The 19,544-nt window shown below is 40.9% G+C and overlaps 1 protein-coding gene across 36 annotated transcripts in view; it reads left to right on the top strand.

Moving 5' to 3' along the window:
- Positions 1 to 14,689, top strand: part of WASF3 (WASP family member 3) — a 159,395-nt gene extending 144,706 nt beyond the window's left edge. For 31 of the 36 annotated variants that reach the window (XM_005286675.5, XM_065581415.1, XM_005286678.5 and 28 more), the window contains 4 exons: positions 3,000 to 3,175; positions 8,194 to 8,457; positions 10,509 to 10,888; positions 12,014 to 14,689. In XM_005286675.5, coding sequence (XP_005286732.1) covers positions 3,000 to 3,175; positions 8,194 to 8,457; positions 10,509 to 10,888; positions 12,014 to 12,171 — 978 coding nt within the window. In that variant the 3' untranslated portion in view covers positions 12,172 to 14,689. Of the gene's footprint in view, positions 1 to 2,999; positions 3,176 to 7,146; positions 7,314 to 8,193; positions 8,458 to 10,508; positions 10,889 to 12,013 lie in introns of all 36 variants that reach the window. The other 5 variants (XM_065581419.1, XM_024105423.3, XM_065581417.1 and 2 more) reach the window with 1 other exon arrangement.
- The last annotated feature ends 4,855 nt before the right edge of the window (positions 14,690 to 19,544 follow it).

Genomic DNA, 19,544 nt, shown 5'->3' with positions numbered 1-19,544 from the left:
AATAGACCCTATGTAGACTAAGAATAAAAAATTGTAATTCAGATTACAGATTAAATATTTTTTGTTTATCTTAAATACTGTATGTTGAATAAAAACAAAGTTTGGGAATATTGAGATCTCTGTTACAAATCTTTAAAACTGCAAGTGCTATGTTAATAAGACAGCGTGAGCGTACTTAACTACTTCACAGAATGGCAACTTTTTAGATGTATTTGAATGTATTTAGTCAAGCGGCAATGACAACAATTTACATTTTTATAGCTGAAATGCCACATAGAATTCAGTACAAGAGAATTCCACAAATGACTTGTATCTTATCAGAGTAAAATCTCTACAAGTCTTCTAAATGAGAACTATGTGTAGTACTGTGTAGTCTGCTAAAAACCAGACATTCAAATAGAATGCTAATTTAGGGTCTAATCCTGTGAAGTTCTTTGCCTCAATTTCCATTGCAATCAGAGAGAGATAAAAAGTGATCATCACGCACAGATTCAGGTTTTCAGAGTATCTGTGGGACAGTTGCCTTAAGTGGTTGAGATATTGGCCATAGGAAGTTCTTGATACCTATTATTCATTGTTGACCCTATTTTTACAGGATTAGGAAACTCATGGAGGCATGCATGAACATTTAATATGATGGTTCTTTCAAATGACAGTGTTCTCTCCGAACAAAAGTGTAATTTTTTTAAAATCCTCCATGCGTTTAAAAACTACTATAAGGTCTCCGATTCTGCACTGTTATGCTTTGCACACAAAGTAGGGTAATGAACTAGAGGTTAGTGTACTTGAATTTGTCAAAATGTTTGCTTTACCATTTTTAAACCTACAATCAAAAACGTGAATCAAGTGAATTTTGATGAGCATTTATTAGTGGTCATTAACAGGTTTTTGAGGAAAAAATTATGTGATCTTTTCCCCCCCACTTTCTGTTTTTTCCTCTGTATTCCCCCTGAAGAATGATGTACCTCATTTTAACTAATAATTTTAAGACTATAAAGTGTTTCAGTGATTTTTCTACAGTTGTATTTAAGAAGTCAGTCAGTGATCTCTGATGTGATCTTATGCTGTCAATTGGTAAACTCAAGTTAATATATTAACTATTGGTGAACTTTTTAAATTTCTTCAAAGTACTGCAGATACATGCTGAAGCTATTTCCTTATATCACCCCTATCACTTCATTGCAGCTGCTTTTTGTGCATAATTTTTGCTAACCTTTTTAATGCAAGTGTTATGCTGAAGTTAATTATTTCCGGTCTCTAACAATACATTTGCCATGTTTGTTGAAGCACTTATTTTCTGAAAGTCAGACTATACACTCCTTCCCTATCTTTAATCTATAGCACCTACTTGTTTACATGGCTTCTACTACATTTTTAGAGCCCTGCAAATCCACGGAAATCTGCTTTTTATCCACGGACCGTTTTTGCGGATCGGATGCGTATACAAATGTTGTATCTACGCAGGGCTCTATACATTTTATTTAAAGAGAGAGAGAGAGAGAGAGAGAGAGAGACCACTCTCTTTGAAAGTAGTAATATCCTCTAGAATTCTGAATTCATCACCCCACATACTCATCATCAGAGCTGCAGTGGAATTATTTGCTGGATATTTGCATGCTAATAAAAAGAAATGTCACTATTGATGTAGGATAAAAATAAAACTGCCCTATATGCAGATATAGTTCTGTTTTGTAACAAGCCTTCCCAATCCTTTTGACTGAAATTAAATGTTTTGGAAAAGTCTCTAGATTTAAAGTGAACCAGTAAATCAAGAAAGTTAGAGGTAAATGTTATCCAAGTCTAGATTCCAGTGCTCATTCAATAAAGGTACAAATCTTAAATAATCTGGAACAACTAGACAACCTAAACTTGACCCTCTAATAAATCTGTTTGGTTTATTTAATTTCTAAGTTTTTTTTTTTAAATGTATTCATCATGTTGGTTGGGCAGGATAGCTACCATTGGGGTTGTGGATGTTTGTGAAAGCACTAAAATAGCACTGGAAAGAGAGGAAGAAAGAAAGAATTCACTGAAAGTACTTGGAGTTTTACACCAAAATCTCAAGTACACCGCTACCTCAATATAACGCGCCTGATATAACACGAATTCGGATATAACGCGGTAAAGCAGTGCTCCAGGGGGGGCAGAGCTGCGCACTCCGGTGGATCAAAGCAAGTTCAATATAACGCGGTTTCACCTATAACGTGGTAAGATTTTTTAGCTCCCGAGGACAGCGTTGTATCGAAGTAGAGGTGTATATGAAACAGTCTAATAGCTTTGTGATAAAATAAATTACTGAACTGAATATAGGAAATGTGATTAATGTGACTCATTTCCTATAAGATCATGTGAAATGAGAGTGAGGAGAGAGCGGGAGGAATTTTGTTCTTTTTCTTATTTGTTATTCAGACATGAAAGGACAAACAAGTTACAAAGGAAATCTCAAATTGTGGCATCTAATAGCAGCTGGAAAGAGTTACCACTTTTCCATATTTCTTTCAAAACTCTAGGTGCTTTATAGGCATGCAAAACCATTGGTGTTTATATGCAATTCATCCTGATTATATTTTACACACGCATTTATATTATTTGTAGGTCTAAGAAGTGTTATCAGATGCATTTCAGAATTGTCTGAATACATCATTACCATGTATTGTGAGGAAATATTTTAAAAAATTTATCTTTTTAACAATGACAATTATTCTGTTTACTGGGGGTGGGGAAATAGGTGAAGATCATTACTTAAATTAAAATTTTCTACAAAAGTATGTCAAAGAAACAGTAATAGTACAGTAATGAATAACATTACCTTCTGTCAGGTCCATAGTATAAAGAGATATTTAACTCTTTCATTGTCGTTGCAGAGGAATTTTATGTAGACTTGGCTTTATCTGTAATTCTAGTCTTATTTCTGTGCACGCTAACTGCATTTTAACCTGCTCTTTTCCTTTCCTTTTCTCTCTCTTTTGCATGCTTGCTTTCTCTCCTTTGAACATAAGGAGCAAAAGCGTATAGATGGCACAACCCGTGAGGTGAAAAAGGTTAGAAAAGCAAGGAACAGGCGCCAGGAGTGGAATATGATGGCATATGACAAAGAGCTTAGACCTGACAACAGGTTGTCTCAAAATGTGTACCATGGAGCATCTTCAGAGGGATCACTGTCCCCAGATACTAGGTCTGTTTACAACAAGCCCTTTGCTATATCACAATTACATGTTCAGAAATTCCGAATAGCCTTAGATTGAGAATGTAGCAGTTAGTATAGAAAAGACACCATAAACATTTTAAACTTGTTCTCAAAAATGCTTGTAAAGTACTGTGAAATTTAAGAAATATGTACTAATTACTTGAAATTTCTGTACATCCACTCCATATGTTTTTGTTGACTGAACTTCAGTCATTGTATTTAACTCGTGTGATGGTGTTTGCTTCATATTTTATTTTTGCATTTTGAACAGGTATAATTGAAGAAAGATTTAGATCTGTATATAATTATTAGTTCCAGTGTCTCTTCCTTCATTTTGACCTTGATGCATTTTATTGCTACTGACAGTAATGTTGTTTTTCTGTGCAAGATGACTGTTAATCATTTCAGGATCTAGTCATCTGTGAGCTCTTCAAGTGTTTTTCTATTTAAGTGAGAAATATTTTAAATACCTGGTGATGTATATAATTTTGCCTTTAGTGGGATGCTATAATTGGGGAACAGTTCTTTATTGTCATTCTGCTTTTTTACAAAAGCAAGCTACAAAACCAGCTGCATCGTTATGGCTTAAAACAAGACACTTTGAACAAAAATCTTCTCTCAGGTGCACGCAACAGAGCTCATCTTCAGTATTCTGCTCCCACTGTGTGTATGAAACTCCCTTTGAGCTCAGTAGGAGATCTGTATGCAAAGGGTGAGCCAGACATCTGAGGCTGTTCATCAAGTGGGTCTAGACAGAGAATTTTTCCCTAAACGTTTGTTCTATGTGTCGTATTTAATTGATAGGCAGAAGAAACATAGGAAATAATTGGAATCTAGTGGAAAGCCAAACTATTTCACAATTCCAGTAAGTGTTTAGGTTGTTTACTTGCTGTGGCCATTGGGCAACAGCCACTGAGCAGGAGTGGGAATGATGTTTTCAGTTCACTGGATAGTTGTGATTAATGAAGGGGAATCTGCTCAGAGCTTTGTTTCTTCAACGTTGAATTTTTTTGTGTGCTGTAGTCTTCTGCCAGATGACGACTCTTTTTGGAAACCAGCCAGAGTTTTATTTTGTTTCTTCTCTTTCCATCAATGTTAAGGTTCAAGAGTTCGTGTTCAGACTTTTTCCCTTGTCTATTTTTTTACCAGTTTATTTTAGTTTACCATAATTTCTACTGCCAAAAATGTGTCCTGCTAATCACTCTAATTTTTCTTTTTATGCAAAGTTCTTTTAAGTTAGTATTTTCAAAATGTTGATCTGAATCTTGCTTGAATTTAGTGCCAGATAAAAGAATTTTGGTGCCTTGTGCACTATGGCAATGGGGGGGCTCCCACTATGGCAATGGGGGGGCTTCCTGGGTGGGAGGCCCCGGGACAGGGAGGGTATTCTAGAGTGAGCTTGTCCTGCATTCACCTTGCTGCAGCTCCTGTGCCATGGGGCTGATCTGACTCCCAGCTTTGGGCCGTTGGCTCTTGCCACAGTATGCAGACAGGGCCCTCACCCCACCCCACCTTCTTCCCGGCACTGGTGTGTGTGTGTGTGTGTGTAGCTTTTCACACCCCATAGTATTTGTGGAGGGAGGAGGGGGGCCTGAGATGGGGACCCTGTGCAAGTTTACCAAGGGCACATTGGTTAATCCAGGCCTGATTGAATTGATGGGATGATATCAGTGCCCATTACTCAACTGCAAGATGTAGATTTATTGCATCTCTGTTTTTTTTCCCTTCAACGCACCTATCACGTGGCTTCCAGGGACCTTGAGATTAAAGAGTCACATTTAATTTACCTTTTTTTCCCTTTATTTCCCTGTTACGTCAAAACATGCATTCATCACGCTTTGTGTTCAGATTTTTATAATGTGAAGAAAGCAAGCTCTGGGAAATAGTTGCAATATGTAGCTTTCCCCAAGGAGGAACTGTAAAGCCCCTCCACTAGGATCTGGGGTATTTTGGTGTGGGTGGAGGAAGGAGGATTATTTGTGGTATCAAGTTGGTTATGACATTGTACTATCCCTTTCTTATTACAGATTTTGAAATGCTTATAGCAATGTGAATTATGAATTTTGCATGAATGAAATACCTGCCTCTATTGCGAAGTCTAGAGAGACAAGGTGGGTGAGGCAATATCTTTTATTGGACCAACTTCTGTTGGTGAGAGAGACAAGCTTTCAAGCTACACAGAGTTCTTCTTCAGGCCTGGGAAAGGTACCAAGTGTGTCACAGGTAAATACAAAGCAACAGAGGGTCCTGTGGCCACCTTTAAGACTAACAGAAGTATTGGGAGCATAAGCTTTGGTGGGTAAGAACCTCACTTCTTCAGATGCAAGTAATGGAAGTTTCCAGAGGCAGGTATAAATCCGTATGGAGATAACGAGGTTAGTTCAATCAGGGAAGGTGAGGTGCTCTGCTAGCAGTTGAGGTGTGAACACCAAGGGAGGAGAAACTGCTTCTGTAGTTGGATAGCCATTCACAGTCTTTGTTTAATCCTGATCTGATGGTGTCAAATTTGCAAATGAACTGGAGCTCAGCAGTTTCTCTTTGGAGTCAGGTCCTGAAGTTTTTTTGCTGTAAGATGGCTACCTTTACATCTGCTATTGTGTGGCCAGGGAGGTTAAAGTGTTCTTCTCCAGGTTTTTGTATATTGTCATTCCTGATATCCGACTTGTGTCCATTTATCCTTTTACCTAGTGACTGTCCAGTTTGGCCAATGTACATAGCAGAGGGGCATTGCTGGCACATGATGGCATATATAACATTGGTGAACGTGCAGGTGAATGAGCGGTGATGTTGTAGCTGATCTGGTTAGGTCCTGTGATGGTGTTGCTGGTGTAGATATGTGGGCAGAGTTGGCATCGAGGTTTGTTGCATGGGTTGGTTCCTGAGTTGGAGTTGTTATGGTGCGGTGTGTGGTTGCTGGTGAGAATATGCTTAAGGTCTGTGAGCGAGGACTGGCCTGCCTCCCAAGGTCTGTGAAAGTGAGGGATCATTGTCCAGGATGGGTTGTAGATCACTGATGATGCGTTGAAGAGGTTTAAGCTGAGGACTGTAGGTGATGGCCAGTGGAGTTCTGTTGGTTTCTTTTTTGGGCCTGTCTTGTAGCAGGAGGTTTCTGGGTACACGTCTGGCTCTGTTCATTTGTTTCTTTATTTCCTTGTGTGGGTATCGTAGTTTTGAGAATGCTTGGTGAAGATCTTGTAGGTGTTGGTCTCTGTCTGAGGGGTTGGAGCAGATGCGGTTGTACCTCAGCGCTTGGCTGTAGACGATGGATCGTGTGGTGTGTCCGGGGTGGAAGCTGGAGGCATGAAGGTAGGCGTAGCGGTCGGTGGGTTTTCGGTAAGTTAGTTTAGCATAAGTAGCTAGCGCACATTCTATCTGTTTGATCTTGTATTTAGCTGTGACACTCTTAGTACCTTCCCCAGACCCGAAGAAGAGCTCTTTGTAGCTTGAAAGCTTGTCTCTCTCACCAACAGAAATTGATCCAATAAAAGATATTACCTCACCCACCTTGTCTCTAATATCCTGGAACTGAACATGGCTTCAACAATGCTGCATTGCAGAAATCTCCACTACAACTGTGGGTTAGTTTTGGGACTGTGGTAGGGTGAGGAAGAAATTTAGTAATTTGTATAATGCACCCTTTTATCCTTGATCTACCTTGCGAACGTTGTGGGAATGAAGCTATAAAAGTAAATGTAGAAGAGAGTCCAGTTCTCACAAAAGTTGTCTTATGGTGATGAGTGCAAATAGAAATGCCTATAAATAGAGTGCCTATATATAAACTAACTCATACAAAGATGTGGTTGTATTCATAGTATCTTGTTATATTTTAATACAGAGCTTAGGTGATTTAAAAGCCTTTGTTTTTATGCTGTCCCAGTCAAATCCATAAAGTTTGAAATCCAAGTTTCCAGACTGTCTACTTATGACAATGCATTTATGTTACACCTGTTGTGCTTCAGAGAGAGAGACACAAGCTGAATCCAAATAGAAACCAGCAAATAAATGTGAGAAAAGTAAGAACAAGAAAAGAAGAGTGGGAAAGAAGGAAAATGGGCATTGAGTTCATGAGTGACGCAAAGAAACTGGAGCAGGCAGGAAGTATGAAAAAGGACAAAATGCCCAAAGGGTGTGTCATTTTGTTTTACTCAAACCCCTGGCTTTTTGTTGCTTGCCTTGTTTCCAGTCTTAGAGATGACGTGCATCATTTTACTGACTATCTGTTTTAACCAAGTGACAGGCCGCACGACTGTTACTAATGCAGTACAGCTCTGTGCAGTTATGGGATGAAGAGATCCTTTTGCTCCCTCTCTTGGGCTTATTTGACAAAGCATCATAGACTTTGCATCTTTATGAACTCTCTGCTCAACTAATATTTGCATTTTTCAATATCTCTCAGCCTTTCCAACCAAACCACTTATGCAAAGAAAGCAAGAAAGCCTTTAAAGATTAAGCTTTTGAAATTAGTTCTCTCTGCTTTGGTAAAATATGTTTTTCTGTATAACTGACTGCTTCCATTCTTGCTTTCTCTTTCTGCTTTCATTGTTAATACTTAGCTGGTTGCCCACAGTTATTAATTCTGTGTTGTCAAAAATAAAATCAGTGTTTCCTTGCAACTAGGAGAGGACTGAAAAAAAAAGCTGTTATTGGTTTTGCTTTTTTAATTAAATTTGATTTATTCTACAGTATTCTGTCACAGAGTTAATATGCCAAAATATTGAAAAGATGCAGGCCCTGCAGATTAAGATTTAGTCTCTGTGTACTCTGGTTTGTCAGATTAATTCATTTTGAAGTTACATGAATCTGAACAGGGGCTGGCTGTTGCCTTAATAATTATATTGCTGCTGTTGTAGTTTCCATGGTCTGACAAATGCTTGATAATGAAAATAGGGAAACCCATCACAAGTCATTCCCAATGCAGTCATTAGCCTTACTGCTTAGCAGTGGAGACAGTGTTCTGCTGCACTCATGTGTTCTGTTCCACCCTATCCCATTTACTTTAATTTTAGGTCCCATGCATCCGATGTTACCGATTATTCTTATCCTGCTACTCCGAATCATTCCCTCCATCAGCAGCCAGTAATGTCTTCATATGGAACAGGAGATGGACCACATTATATGGGTGTAAACCAGGGACTTGAACATGAATATAGACCATCTGCTACCACAGTGCGGCATGCTACCTTAAACAGACCTCAACAACCACCTCCACCTCCACCCCAGGCCTCAGATGGCCCACACAGCTCTGTACCTTTGGTACCAGCAGACTATGGGTAAAACTTCTGATTTACTGGGCTCTTGGAAAGACCAATAGGATGTGGATTTTTCATCATCATAATACAATACTTAGGACTTGTTTTACATGTTCAGAACTCTGTACAAACTTAACTAATCCTGTTAACACTTCAGGTAGGTAGGTAGGTAGGAAATTTGCTAATTTGCAAAGTATATTTAACAGTGTGAACTAAAAGGAGGTGGGGAAATGTCAAAAACTGAAATACTGAACAATGTATTTAATAACATTGATGTGACGGGTTGGACTCCCCTTCTGGGATGCCACCTGACATACTGGGATTTCACTGAGCCTGCCTGCTCCACTAGCCTGGGCTCCCTCTCCCCGTTATGCTGAATTAGGCTCTCCGACCTCTGGCAGCACACACACACAGGAAGGGATGCATCGGCTGTAGAATCATACAGTCTGCAAACAGCTCTCTATGAGAAGACTCAGCTAGGAAATTGCCCAGCACTCAAGTTCAGCTCCCCTCTGGAAAGTAATAATAATAAAAGCCAAAATAATATTGTCTTGTGTAGAGAAATGTATACAACGTAAACTCATAAATTCGCCCCCTCCCTCAATATGAAGGAAGATATGCACAACTTCTTGCCCCCCCCCCACAGTTATAAATTGCACAAACTAGGTTTAATAATAAACAAAAACAAGTTTATTAACTATAAAAGGCAGATTTTAAGTGATTATAAGAGGTAGTCAACAGAACAAAGCAGATTACCAAGCAAATAAAACAAAACACATATACTAAGTTTAAAATCTTAGAGACTGGCTTCAAGAAATAATTTCTCACCCTAAATGTTGTTTTAGGCAAGTTGCAGAGTTTCTGTAGCTTAGAATTCCAGTTATCTCTCTTTACAGACTAGACTCCTGTCTTAGTCTGGACTCAGCCCTTGCCTTTCCCACCGCTCAGTTCCTTTGTCTCTTCAGGTACTTTCAGCAGTCTTCCTTCTTGGGGAGGAAGGCAATGGAGAAGAGTCCTGTTTGCCTTAATCCCCAGCCTTAAATAAGATTTACATAAGGTGGGAACCTTTTGTTTCCCAGTCTTGACCTCCCCCTCTTTTTAATGGAAAATTACTAGAAGTCCAAGATGGTGTTTAGTACGAGGTGACAGGACCACCTGACCTAGTAGTGTCACAGCTATGTCCCAGGATGCCTCTCAGGAAGGAAAAAGATTAGTATCTTCACAGTCTTATTGTTTCTTCCTAATGGCCCATCAAGCCTGATGGCCTGTTGTCTGGTGGGTGTCTTCCAAATGCACACAGTTGTAATTGTTACATAGTCAATATTCCTAACTTTAGATACAGAAATGATACATGCATACAAATTGGATACTCACATTCAGTAAATTATAACCTTTCTGAAGATACCTTACAAAACCCATCTTGCATAAAATATATTTGTTATGTCATATCCATATCATAAGCATATTTCCATGAAGAATATGGGGTGTAACATGACAATTGATATGTCTGTAAAATGTGAAAAGCTTTCAATGCATTGCCGAACAAAGGGATAGTGGCAAGTTTTTCTTGTACACGAGGAACAATAGCCGCAGGGTAGTGCGCCAAAAAATATTGAAAACTGCAAGAAAACAATAGAAGTAGATGCATATATTGAAATTTCCCACATTACATATGTGAGAGGTTAAAATGATTCTTTAGAAACAAATACATCTATCTGTCTATCTCACAGACATATTGAGAATTAAGGTAGATTCAGACAGTGTTTGTAAAAGCACTTTGAATATGAAAAGCCCTATATACTGCTTGCCCTTAAAAATTTTAACAGCCTTGGATAACAATATAACACTACCCCTCAGTATTTGCAATATTCCTATATGAAAATCTAAGGAATTGGCTGGGGAAAGCTGCAAAGAGTGAGTTAATGGTACCTGAGGCAAAATGAGCACATTTTAAAGGGTGACCACTGTGTAAGTGCTAAGTGTTTAAATATTTCAGTCATTTCAGAAAAGCACTCTTCTTACTGACAAATATTTCAGTTCTTTAAAGTTATTTTTGTTCTTTTTTTATGTAGGATGCTCCCAACTCAGATGGTGGATTATTATAATCCTACTGGACCTCCCCCCACTCCTCTTCCCCCTATGATTCCTTCAGCACAAACTGCTTTTGTTAGTCCTCTTCAACTTCCTGTGCCACCTTCCCATTCTGGACTAGTGACTGGATCTATCTATGCTGCTGCTGCTGCTCCTTCTCCTCCTCCTCCTTCTGGGCTTGTTGTTACAGCCTCCCCTCCCCCTGGCCCACCTCCTCCCCCACCAGGTCCTCCTGCTGCAGGTTCATCTCTCACGTCCTCCCCGATGCATGCTTTTACAGTTCCTGAGGCAAAACGACATGAATCCACACAGCCGCCGATCAGTGATGCTCGAAGTGATCTTCTTGCTGCTATTCGAATGGGTAAGTGAACACAGAGTTTATGAGCTATTCCTTTTACACAGTGAGACTACAGTGTCTCCTATTATTTGTGTTCATGGCTGCTGTTAACCACAAGCCACAATTTCATCTTCATAATTTGCTGAGAGAAATACTTCACTACAACTGGCCCAGCCTAGGTATCTTGACAGTCCCTGCTCTTTGGACATGCGTTTTTGGTATGCCTTGACAGAGGGCTGGTCTCCACTACGGGGAGATCGATGCCGCTGCAATCGATTCAGCAGGGATCAATTTAGCGGGTCTAGTGAAGACCCGTTAAATCGATGGCAGAGCGCTCTCCAGTTGACCCCAGTACTCCAGCTCTCCGAGAAGAGTAAGGGAAGTCAACCAGAGAGCATCTCCTGTCAACTCAGTGCAGTGAAGACCTAGGCTCTGTCGACTCCAGCTATGTTATTCATGTAGCTGGAGTAGCGTAACTTAGGTCGACTTACCCTGGTAGTGAAGACAAGCCCTCAGGGTGTTAACCTCCGTGCAAGGCTTGGGGTGGGGTCTGTATACCAAGTCATACGTTCCAAGGCTTACAACTGATTTAAGATGAATTCAGGTGCTTGTTTGAATGAAGTCAAATGAAAACTTTTACTCATCTTCAGTATATGAAGTATCCGTTTAAAAAGTGTGCAGGTTCCATGGGGTCCCTTGCAACAGCTGTGAAATCCAAACATTGACTCCAGTGCATTTGATTTGGCTTTTTTTAAACAGTTGAAAATATTTTGTAATCAGGTGCTGCAGCCTTCATTCAGTTATGCTTGCTTTAAAAAGCATAACCCTTTAAAATGCTTCCAGACAGAATTTTGACATCACTCCTACTGAAAGTGTCCTATAGTCATTTAGAACTTTAATTTAAACCATAGCAGGCTATTTTGAGAAAGTTACGGGCACGTGCTCTTGGAAAGACTGATGTCAGTCCACTTTGTGTGTGTGTCTGTCTTTCTTGATCAAGAAAGTTTTCATGACTTCCAATCTCTTTTTTCCTTCACCTGTTGGAAATGCCTCTCAACTTTAGTTAAAGTATAAAATGCAGCAACAACTGTAAATTATATTTTAGGTGCAAAGAACTGTTTGTGAATAGACTTGTCTACCTGTCTATAGGAATTCAGCTGAAAAAGGTACAAGAGCAACGTGAACAAGAAGCAAAGCGAGAACCTGTTGGAAATGATGTGGCAACTATTCTTTCAAGGCGCATTGCTGTGGAGTACAGCGATTCTGATGATGATTCAGAATTTGATGAAAATGATTGGTCAGACTGAGACCTGGTCCAAGTGTAGAAGCAGAATTCATGAAATGCTTTGCTCCAATAATTACACCATTAGCAGGACAGAAGGCAGGGTGTTGAAATGTATTAAAATTAGCGATCTAAGTACTAAAAATGAATTGGTGGTATTCAGAATGCTGTAGCTTAGCAACTCTTGTAATAATAATGTGATTATGCTGATGCAGATCCAAAAATTCAGTCTTATTTTCAATATTTACTGCATAATACATAAGTGCCACTAAATGTAGCAAATCGTATGCTGCATGCAAAGTAAGCTGCAGTTGTTGCACTGTTACAAAACCAGCATTTTGTTTTACTTTCTTGATCATGAAGGTATAACTATACTTTTACTTTGCAACATTATAAAGAATAATATGTAATCTAGATACTCGTGAAACTGTCTGGCTGCTAGTCATGTAGGTCTTTGAGGAGAGTCAGTGATACATGACTGGGCAATGTCTTCAGGTCCTTAAATGTCATCTTTTTAGCATTTTTCAGAAATTAATCATGTAACCTTAAAATATAACAGACAGCAACTAAATGTCTTCTTACGACACTATTTTAAGTAATTTCTTAATTTAGTTACTTATATTATTTTAATCTCCTTTACACATTCTGGCCATTGAAAAATCACAAATGAAATGTAAGTTTGAAGAGTCAGTTCAGAGGATTTACTAGTTATTTTTGAGAGGACTGGATGACTCAGTCAGTAACAGGAGGTTGCTGGCTGGTGGTTTGACAGTAAAATAACAGGATGGTCTCAGTTCAGTATGTAGTAGACACATGTTCATATTACAGAAACCACAATTGGAATTGACACTCTGTTTGGCAGTCTCTGGACATGGATTGACTATATTTGAAGTTTGAAATGCCCTGTTACACTCAGGAATAGTTTTTAGAGACCTGAGTGGAGCCACTTTGTCAGTACAGAGTGGGACGCTTACTCGACTACTGGTAATACTATGTCTGTTATGTGGATGAATGGAATGGCATCAGTTCAGTGCTAGCAATTGGATACATTTCACAAGTACTAAACTTAGTTTTTTATTCATGTAGATATAAATATATGTGGATAGACTTTTGCTTATATGGAATGTGTGTAGTCATGAATGTCATTTCAGTTTCTTATAACTCACTCATTAAAGGCCCTTGATTTTTGAATGTATTTCTATCCCAGTATATCTCATTTACATAACACTGACAATTAAAATGGCTTAATTGGTGTTTAGTTACCATGCTGTATATATTTTCAGCTTCTTCTAGAAAAGAAGGCTACCATACAGTCTGCTTTTGCTCTTTCTCTATTCCCTTTAAAAATAATTCATACTTTATTCAATACAATATTGAAATTTGCATATATATTTTTCTTTTGTACACTGCGACTCAGACTGCTTCCTTGCCTAATAAAGCTTTTTTTTATGGTGTGTAAGAGAGTGGGAAGGGTTGGTCTTTTTTTTTCCTTCCCAGATTACAATTTTAATCTTTGTAACAGAAGAGATCTGTATAATTCCAGGTCAAATATTTGGTAAAGCTCTTTTGTTCTGCAAGGCCCTTCTGTTCTTAAGAAGGAAGGGAAGAACATGCATCTAGCCTTTATCCTCATTCACTCTGAACTTCCCTTCCTGTCCAATCACAGCAATTTGTATTTTTGTCCAAAGAAAATAATATTCAGCCTGTCACAATATTCACGTATTCCATTATTGGCTACTTTATTACTGTTTAATCTGCATGCGAGTTTCTGATTCGACTATGATTTATAGTAGTGTGGCAAAAATGCCTTTGCCTCCCTGTTTGTGTTTTACTGCCCATTAAGGGCCTTATCCTGTGAGGTGCTGAACGATGGTTAGCCAATGGGAAAGGAGAGCACTCGGCACCTTATAGGATTGTTTTTGCCTTAAAACACGGGGCTAAATTCTACTTCTGGTCTGGTGGTTCCTCATTAACATGAGAGAGACATTGTTTGTGTTGGTCATAAGGATATAAGTGTTATACAGTAGTTTGCAGAATGCACCAAAATGATTCTGTGGGTGATCAAATAAAATGGATAAAAGTCCAGCTAATACTGCAGTATTATCCAGTGTCACTATATGGGTGAGAGAGGTACTTTCAATATTCTTTTGATTTGTGTTGAGGTGAAATATTCTGACATCACAAATAATTCTTTCCGTTGTAATGAAATTTGATATGACTAAAATATATTTTATGAGCAGAGAGACTGAGTGTACCATGGGAATTTTGTAATATGCATCAGTTAGTTTTAAATGATAAATATAAAACAAGTGATAATTTGTGATCAGTTAAAGATAACTGGAATTTTTCAGCCATAGTAGCCAATCTGTTTTTCTGAACTTGGAGTATTTTGTCATCTCCGTTCAGTATTTTATCAATGCAAATTTAAATTGAATTTAGTGATGTGTAAACTAACTCACTCTTAGGTCATTTTTATCTGTTTGTATATCTTACTCTGGGTTATGTAAAAGTAACAAATATGAATAAAGTATCACTTTTGCGCCTTTGTGTTTCTTTTCGTGGAATACATTGCATGAGTTTTGCTGCTAATTTATTTTTAGCTTGATTAGTTTTTTGGTTTGCTAAATAATAGCATCACTGATCAAAAGTATCAGGTTAACTACTATGTAATAGTTATGCTCCTATAATACCCCTTTAATTTTTCCTCCTGCCTCACTTTCTTGTAAAGATGGACTAATCGGGATACTTTTTCATCCGTTTTATAGTATTTTTGTTTCCACCAACTTGTCCTATACAAATAGCTACTCAGTTGTGTTTTCCAGTTGCCAGAAAAGTATAATTTAATTAATAACAAATACTAAAGAATGCAACTGGCTTGGGGTATCTTTATTGCAGAGGAAAATTGCTTTCTGAGTTAATAATTAGCATAGTAAGAAAGATGCCCTTTGACATTAGTTTCAAAGAAGTCGTTCAAAAATTTGTGCACGCACACAATGTAGATAGTCTGCTAAATCATTTTGACTTGTAATTCTAATCAGTGGCAATATTGGGTGAGGGAAGCAATAGGTATATTGTACTGTTACAAGCTTCTTCCACAGCCCAGAAAACACCACTGTCAGGAGTTGGGTGTACTGGTTGGGGGAGGGGTCTCTCTGTAATGAGTGCCATTCCTCCTGTGAAACCAGACTCTTGTTGGGACAACTGCTTCTACTAGCCTGCAGGGGGCATTCCCGGACTGTTGTTTCTCTTGCCACCGTGATTCAAGCAGCAGCAGGAACAAGTTGTCTGTTTACACACCAGCCAATGTCGTCTTCCTTGGTGGCACTTCTGCCTCACTTCCCAAACTTTCATTTCAAATAATGGGAACTTGATTTTCAGAATACCCCTTCTTTACAGAGCTTTCCTTTAGCCACCTGCTGCCAGGCTACAATATATATCTGGACTTCAGGTTGTCCACATGAGAAAATACCTTCCTTACTCTACTGCCTTACGTAATGACTTGTGGATACTAGAATATTTAGAGACAAACATACGGAGCTCTTGAATACATATCTACTAAAGATTATGCATTATTGGCTAAATTGCAACATAGAAACACCTGATGCTTCTTAGGGAGATTTCAAAACAGTTCAGGTGGCACATAAGTAATTTACAAAAGGGTAAGTTAATGTACCAAAACATTCTGTTCCGGGACAGGTCAGCCAAACTCTCATTGGATGGGAAATTAATATTTGTCATCTAAGAGTATGTCCACACTGGCAAGTTTCTGTGCAACAGGTTATACTACTTTTATTAAAGTGTTGGAATTAAACCACTCTTGCGTGTTCACACTGTGACAGTGGAGCACATCCACATTAGCAGCTCTTGCAATGGCAAAGAGAGCAGTGCACTGTGGTAGATATCCCACTGTGCAACTAGCCACAGGTGCTTTGGGAAGGGTTTGCAGTGCCTCATGGGGCAGGCACAGTGTCACATGATGCAGGTTTCTCAGTCCCATAGTTCCATGGGCATCCTACTACATCGCCAGCTCCTTTTCAACTGAAGTGTGTGTGTGTGTGTGGGGGGGGGGGACAGAGTGTGTGACAGGGAGTGTGTGTGTGTGTGTGTGTGTGTATGGAGGGGGAAAGACGCGTTTTGGGGGGCAGAGTGTGTCAGCATGCTGTCTTGTAAATTCAGACAGCGGCAGGAAGCAACCAGTCCTGAGGCCAGACATCAGCTCCCTGCTCCCTCCCCAGCTCTCTGCACAGCAATCTCACACACACACACACCTGCCTGTGTGTTCAACAGCACGAGCATTCCACATTAATGGTTTGCTTTGTGTCCCAGAGCAGATCAGCCCAGCATGCAAAGGCTGTCAGAAACAGAGGTTTGAAAGGGGAGGAGCGCATGTCTCCAAGGCAGTGGAGTCCTAAACAATGAGCAGAGCGGCCACTTGAGGGATTATGGGACACTTCCGGAGGCCAATTGCTTTCTTTCTGCGCTGTAATGTGTTTACACTGCCAATACAGCGCTGGAGCCTCTGTGCTTTAAGGGTTACAACTCTCGTTGAGATGGTGTTTTTGCAACGCTGCAACTGCGGAGTTTCTGCACACTACGTGGCTTGGCAGTGTGTACACCTCGGGAGTTACACCACAGAAAGCTGCTTTACTGAGCAGTAACTTGCCAGTGTAGACAAGGCCTAAGAGTTCAATTGTCCAAAGTTTTTGGGTTTTTCAGAACGTGGTTAAACCTAACAAACTTCCAGTAGTTCAGGTTTGAAACTTAGAGCTTAGAATATAGATTCTTAGGTTTTTAAGACCATTATGATCTAGTTTGGCTTCCTCCATAACCACAGGCCCTAGAACCTCATCCAGTAACTTGTACATCAGGCCCATAATGTCTGAGCTATAGTGTGTCTTTCTAAAGACTTCAAGTGGTGGAGAATCCACCACATCCCAAGGTAACTTGTTCCAATGAACTCACCGCACATTGAATGGTGGGGACCGTCTGGCTTATAGGAAAAGGTGCGTGGTCCCTTTAAGGACTAGAGAGCCAGAGTGACTCAGTGTGGTAGCATCAGCAGGGACACTGACCCATCCCCCTGCCTGTGACTGGAAGAGAAGGGGGGCTATTTAAGGCCATGCTGGTGCAGGAAAAGCCCACTTTTACCTGCGCCTGGCAGAGCAATAGGAACAGGAAGCTTTGCTCTCCCATGGCACCAGTTGGTAGCAGATCAGTGAGAGAGAGCCCTCCCCCCCTCCTTCCTTTCTGGCATTTGGTAGCAGAAGGAGAGGGAGTTTCAAACTCATCAGGGGTGGGGCTGTAGCAGGCTGGTGAAAACAGGAGGTGGGAGGTGTCCCCGCCCACCCCCCTGCCAGCTGACGAAACCCGTTGTGGGAAAGCAGATCTGGCTGGGAATTCCAAACCCAGCTCAGGATGGATGGAGTGGGGCTTGAGGGGCCATGGGAGATAAAGGGCTGGGATCCTAGCCACACAGGAAAGGGGTTGGACCCAGCAGATCCCAGTATCGTCTGCCTCTCTACCAAATGGATTCCTCCATACTGGGAAGTAGCATGGATCCTGAGGAAGCAAATGCTCCCAATGGTGAACTAGCTGCATTTGGGAGTGGGGGGGAGCCAACAGAGAATTGATTCAAGTAGCCTGAGTAGGGTTGCCAACCCTTCAGGATTGTCTTGGGGTCTCCAGGAATTAAAGATTGTCATGTGATGAAACCTCCAGGAATGCATCCAATCAAAACTGGTAACCCTAAGTCTGGGAAGTTGCTTCCAAAATTGTTCCCACAACACTACAAGGCTTACAAAGTGTAGTGGGTAGCCCAGAGCCAGGACGTTTGAACAAACAGGTTGAAGAAGAGGAGAGCAACATGGCTGGCCAGGGTGAGTGTGACCAGTGCCAGATGGAGGTTACATGGACAGGGGGTGAAAGTTTGTCCCTTCCATCCAGTGTTGCAATGGATGTTTGTAGCGGGGGTCCTTGGTGGGGTTCAGGTAACTTGCTCACTTTAGTTCTCGGGGGACGTAAGTGGGGGAGGAAGAGGTGGTCACTTACCCTCACCCGGGCCTGGAGGGGAGGAGACATCGAACCTGTTGCAATAGCAGAACTAGCATATAGGCTATGGAGGGCTCTGGTGTCCTAGGGGTTGCGTCAGGGATGTCTGGGTTACCCATGCCTAGAGAAGCTAATAGCTTGCAACAGCTGTGTAATGCCAACCTTTAGTTGTTGCAGCAGCTAGGATCTTCCAGGAGTGTGGGGGTCAGGAAGTGGAAATAATGGAAACCCAGCATGGGCTCAAGTTTGGGAGACCGGTGCTAAGCAGGGAGACCCCTTGTCTGGGGGCGGGAACGCTTAATGGAGGTGGGGGTGATTTATGAGCATGCTGCACCTCACCAACTGATGGGTAATGTGAATTCAGGGGCTAGAATTTGTGGTCTGGTAGTAGCTGGGAGCAACAGAGCCCTGAGGGTGCCCCAGTGGTCAGTCACTCTGGGGTGGCTGACCCGATGGGAGTTCACCTGTTCAGTACTACTAAAGATATAATATTGAGAGGTGACTATATAGATGTTCTCATTGCTGCACAGGGGAGGTGCTGACAGAGTAATCTGGGGCAGAACCAGCTGGACAATGAAATGCCCAAGTGGCTATGGCTGGCTGGAACATGGGAAAACTGGGAAGCCACTTTCCTGATCTATGCAGGCGTTATTGCAGAGCCTTACCCAGAGAGAAGCCCAGCATGGTTCAGATGTATGGCTATACTCAGGCAGCATATACTTTAGGTGGGGACTGTTTCAGGTTTTTAGTTTGAGGTTTCTAGCTGGGTGGTCTCAAAGCACCATATGGAAGATGCACGTTATCCCACTGATGTTAATACGCTTATGGATCTGGTGTGGATCCTAGAGACCATATGTCATTGTGACAAGGGTGGCCTTGTTAAGGGCAGCATTTCTGGAAGCGTTTTTTGGAGCTTTTAGGATAGGCAGACTAATACCTGGGTCCTGTAGGGACTCTTCTGGACAGGCTTTGGAATTAAGGGATACACACTGGGAGGGGCGATCGGTGACATCAATCTTGAGGAGGTCAAAACGAATCAGAGGCCAGGGTGAATCTATTATTCTACTGGCGGGTGGCGAGCCCAGGAGCTGTCCTGTGGAGGCTGTGAGGGCATACATGACAATAAGGCCAGGGAGGGATGGGTGCCTCTGGATTGATAGCGACAGGAGTCCCCTCACAACATAGCAGTTTGTTACCATTTTAAGACTGGGACCGATGAGGTTGGGGCTTTCAGCACATGAATTTGGTTCCCACTCATTCAGGATCGGGGGGCAAAAGGTGTGGCCCAGCTGGGTCTGAGGCCTAGCACAATTCAGGCAGTTGGATGTTGGCATTCTGGAGCACACAGAA

The sequence above is a fragment of the Chrysemys picta genome, chromosome 1 (genome assembly GCF_011386835.1).
Source record: "Chrysemys picta bellii isolate R12L10 chromosome 1, ASM1138683v2, whole genome shotgun sequence".
NCBI lineage: Eukaryota > Metazoa > Chordata > Testudines > Emydidae > Chrysemys > Chrysemys picta.
This window is presented reverse-complemented; position numbering and strand designations above follow the sequence as displayed.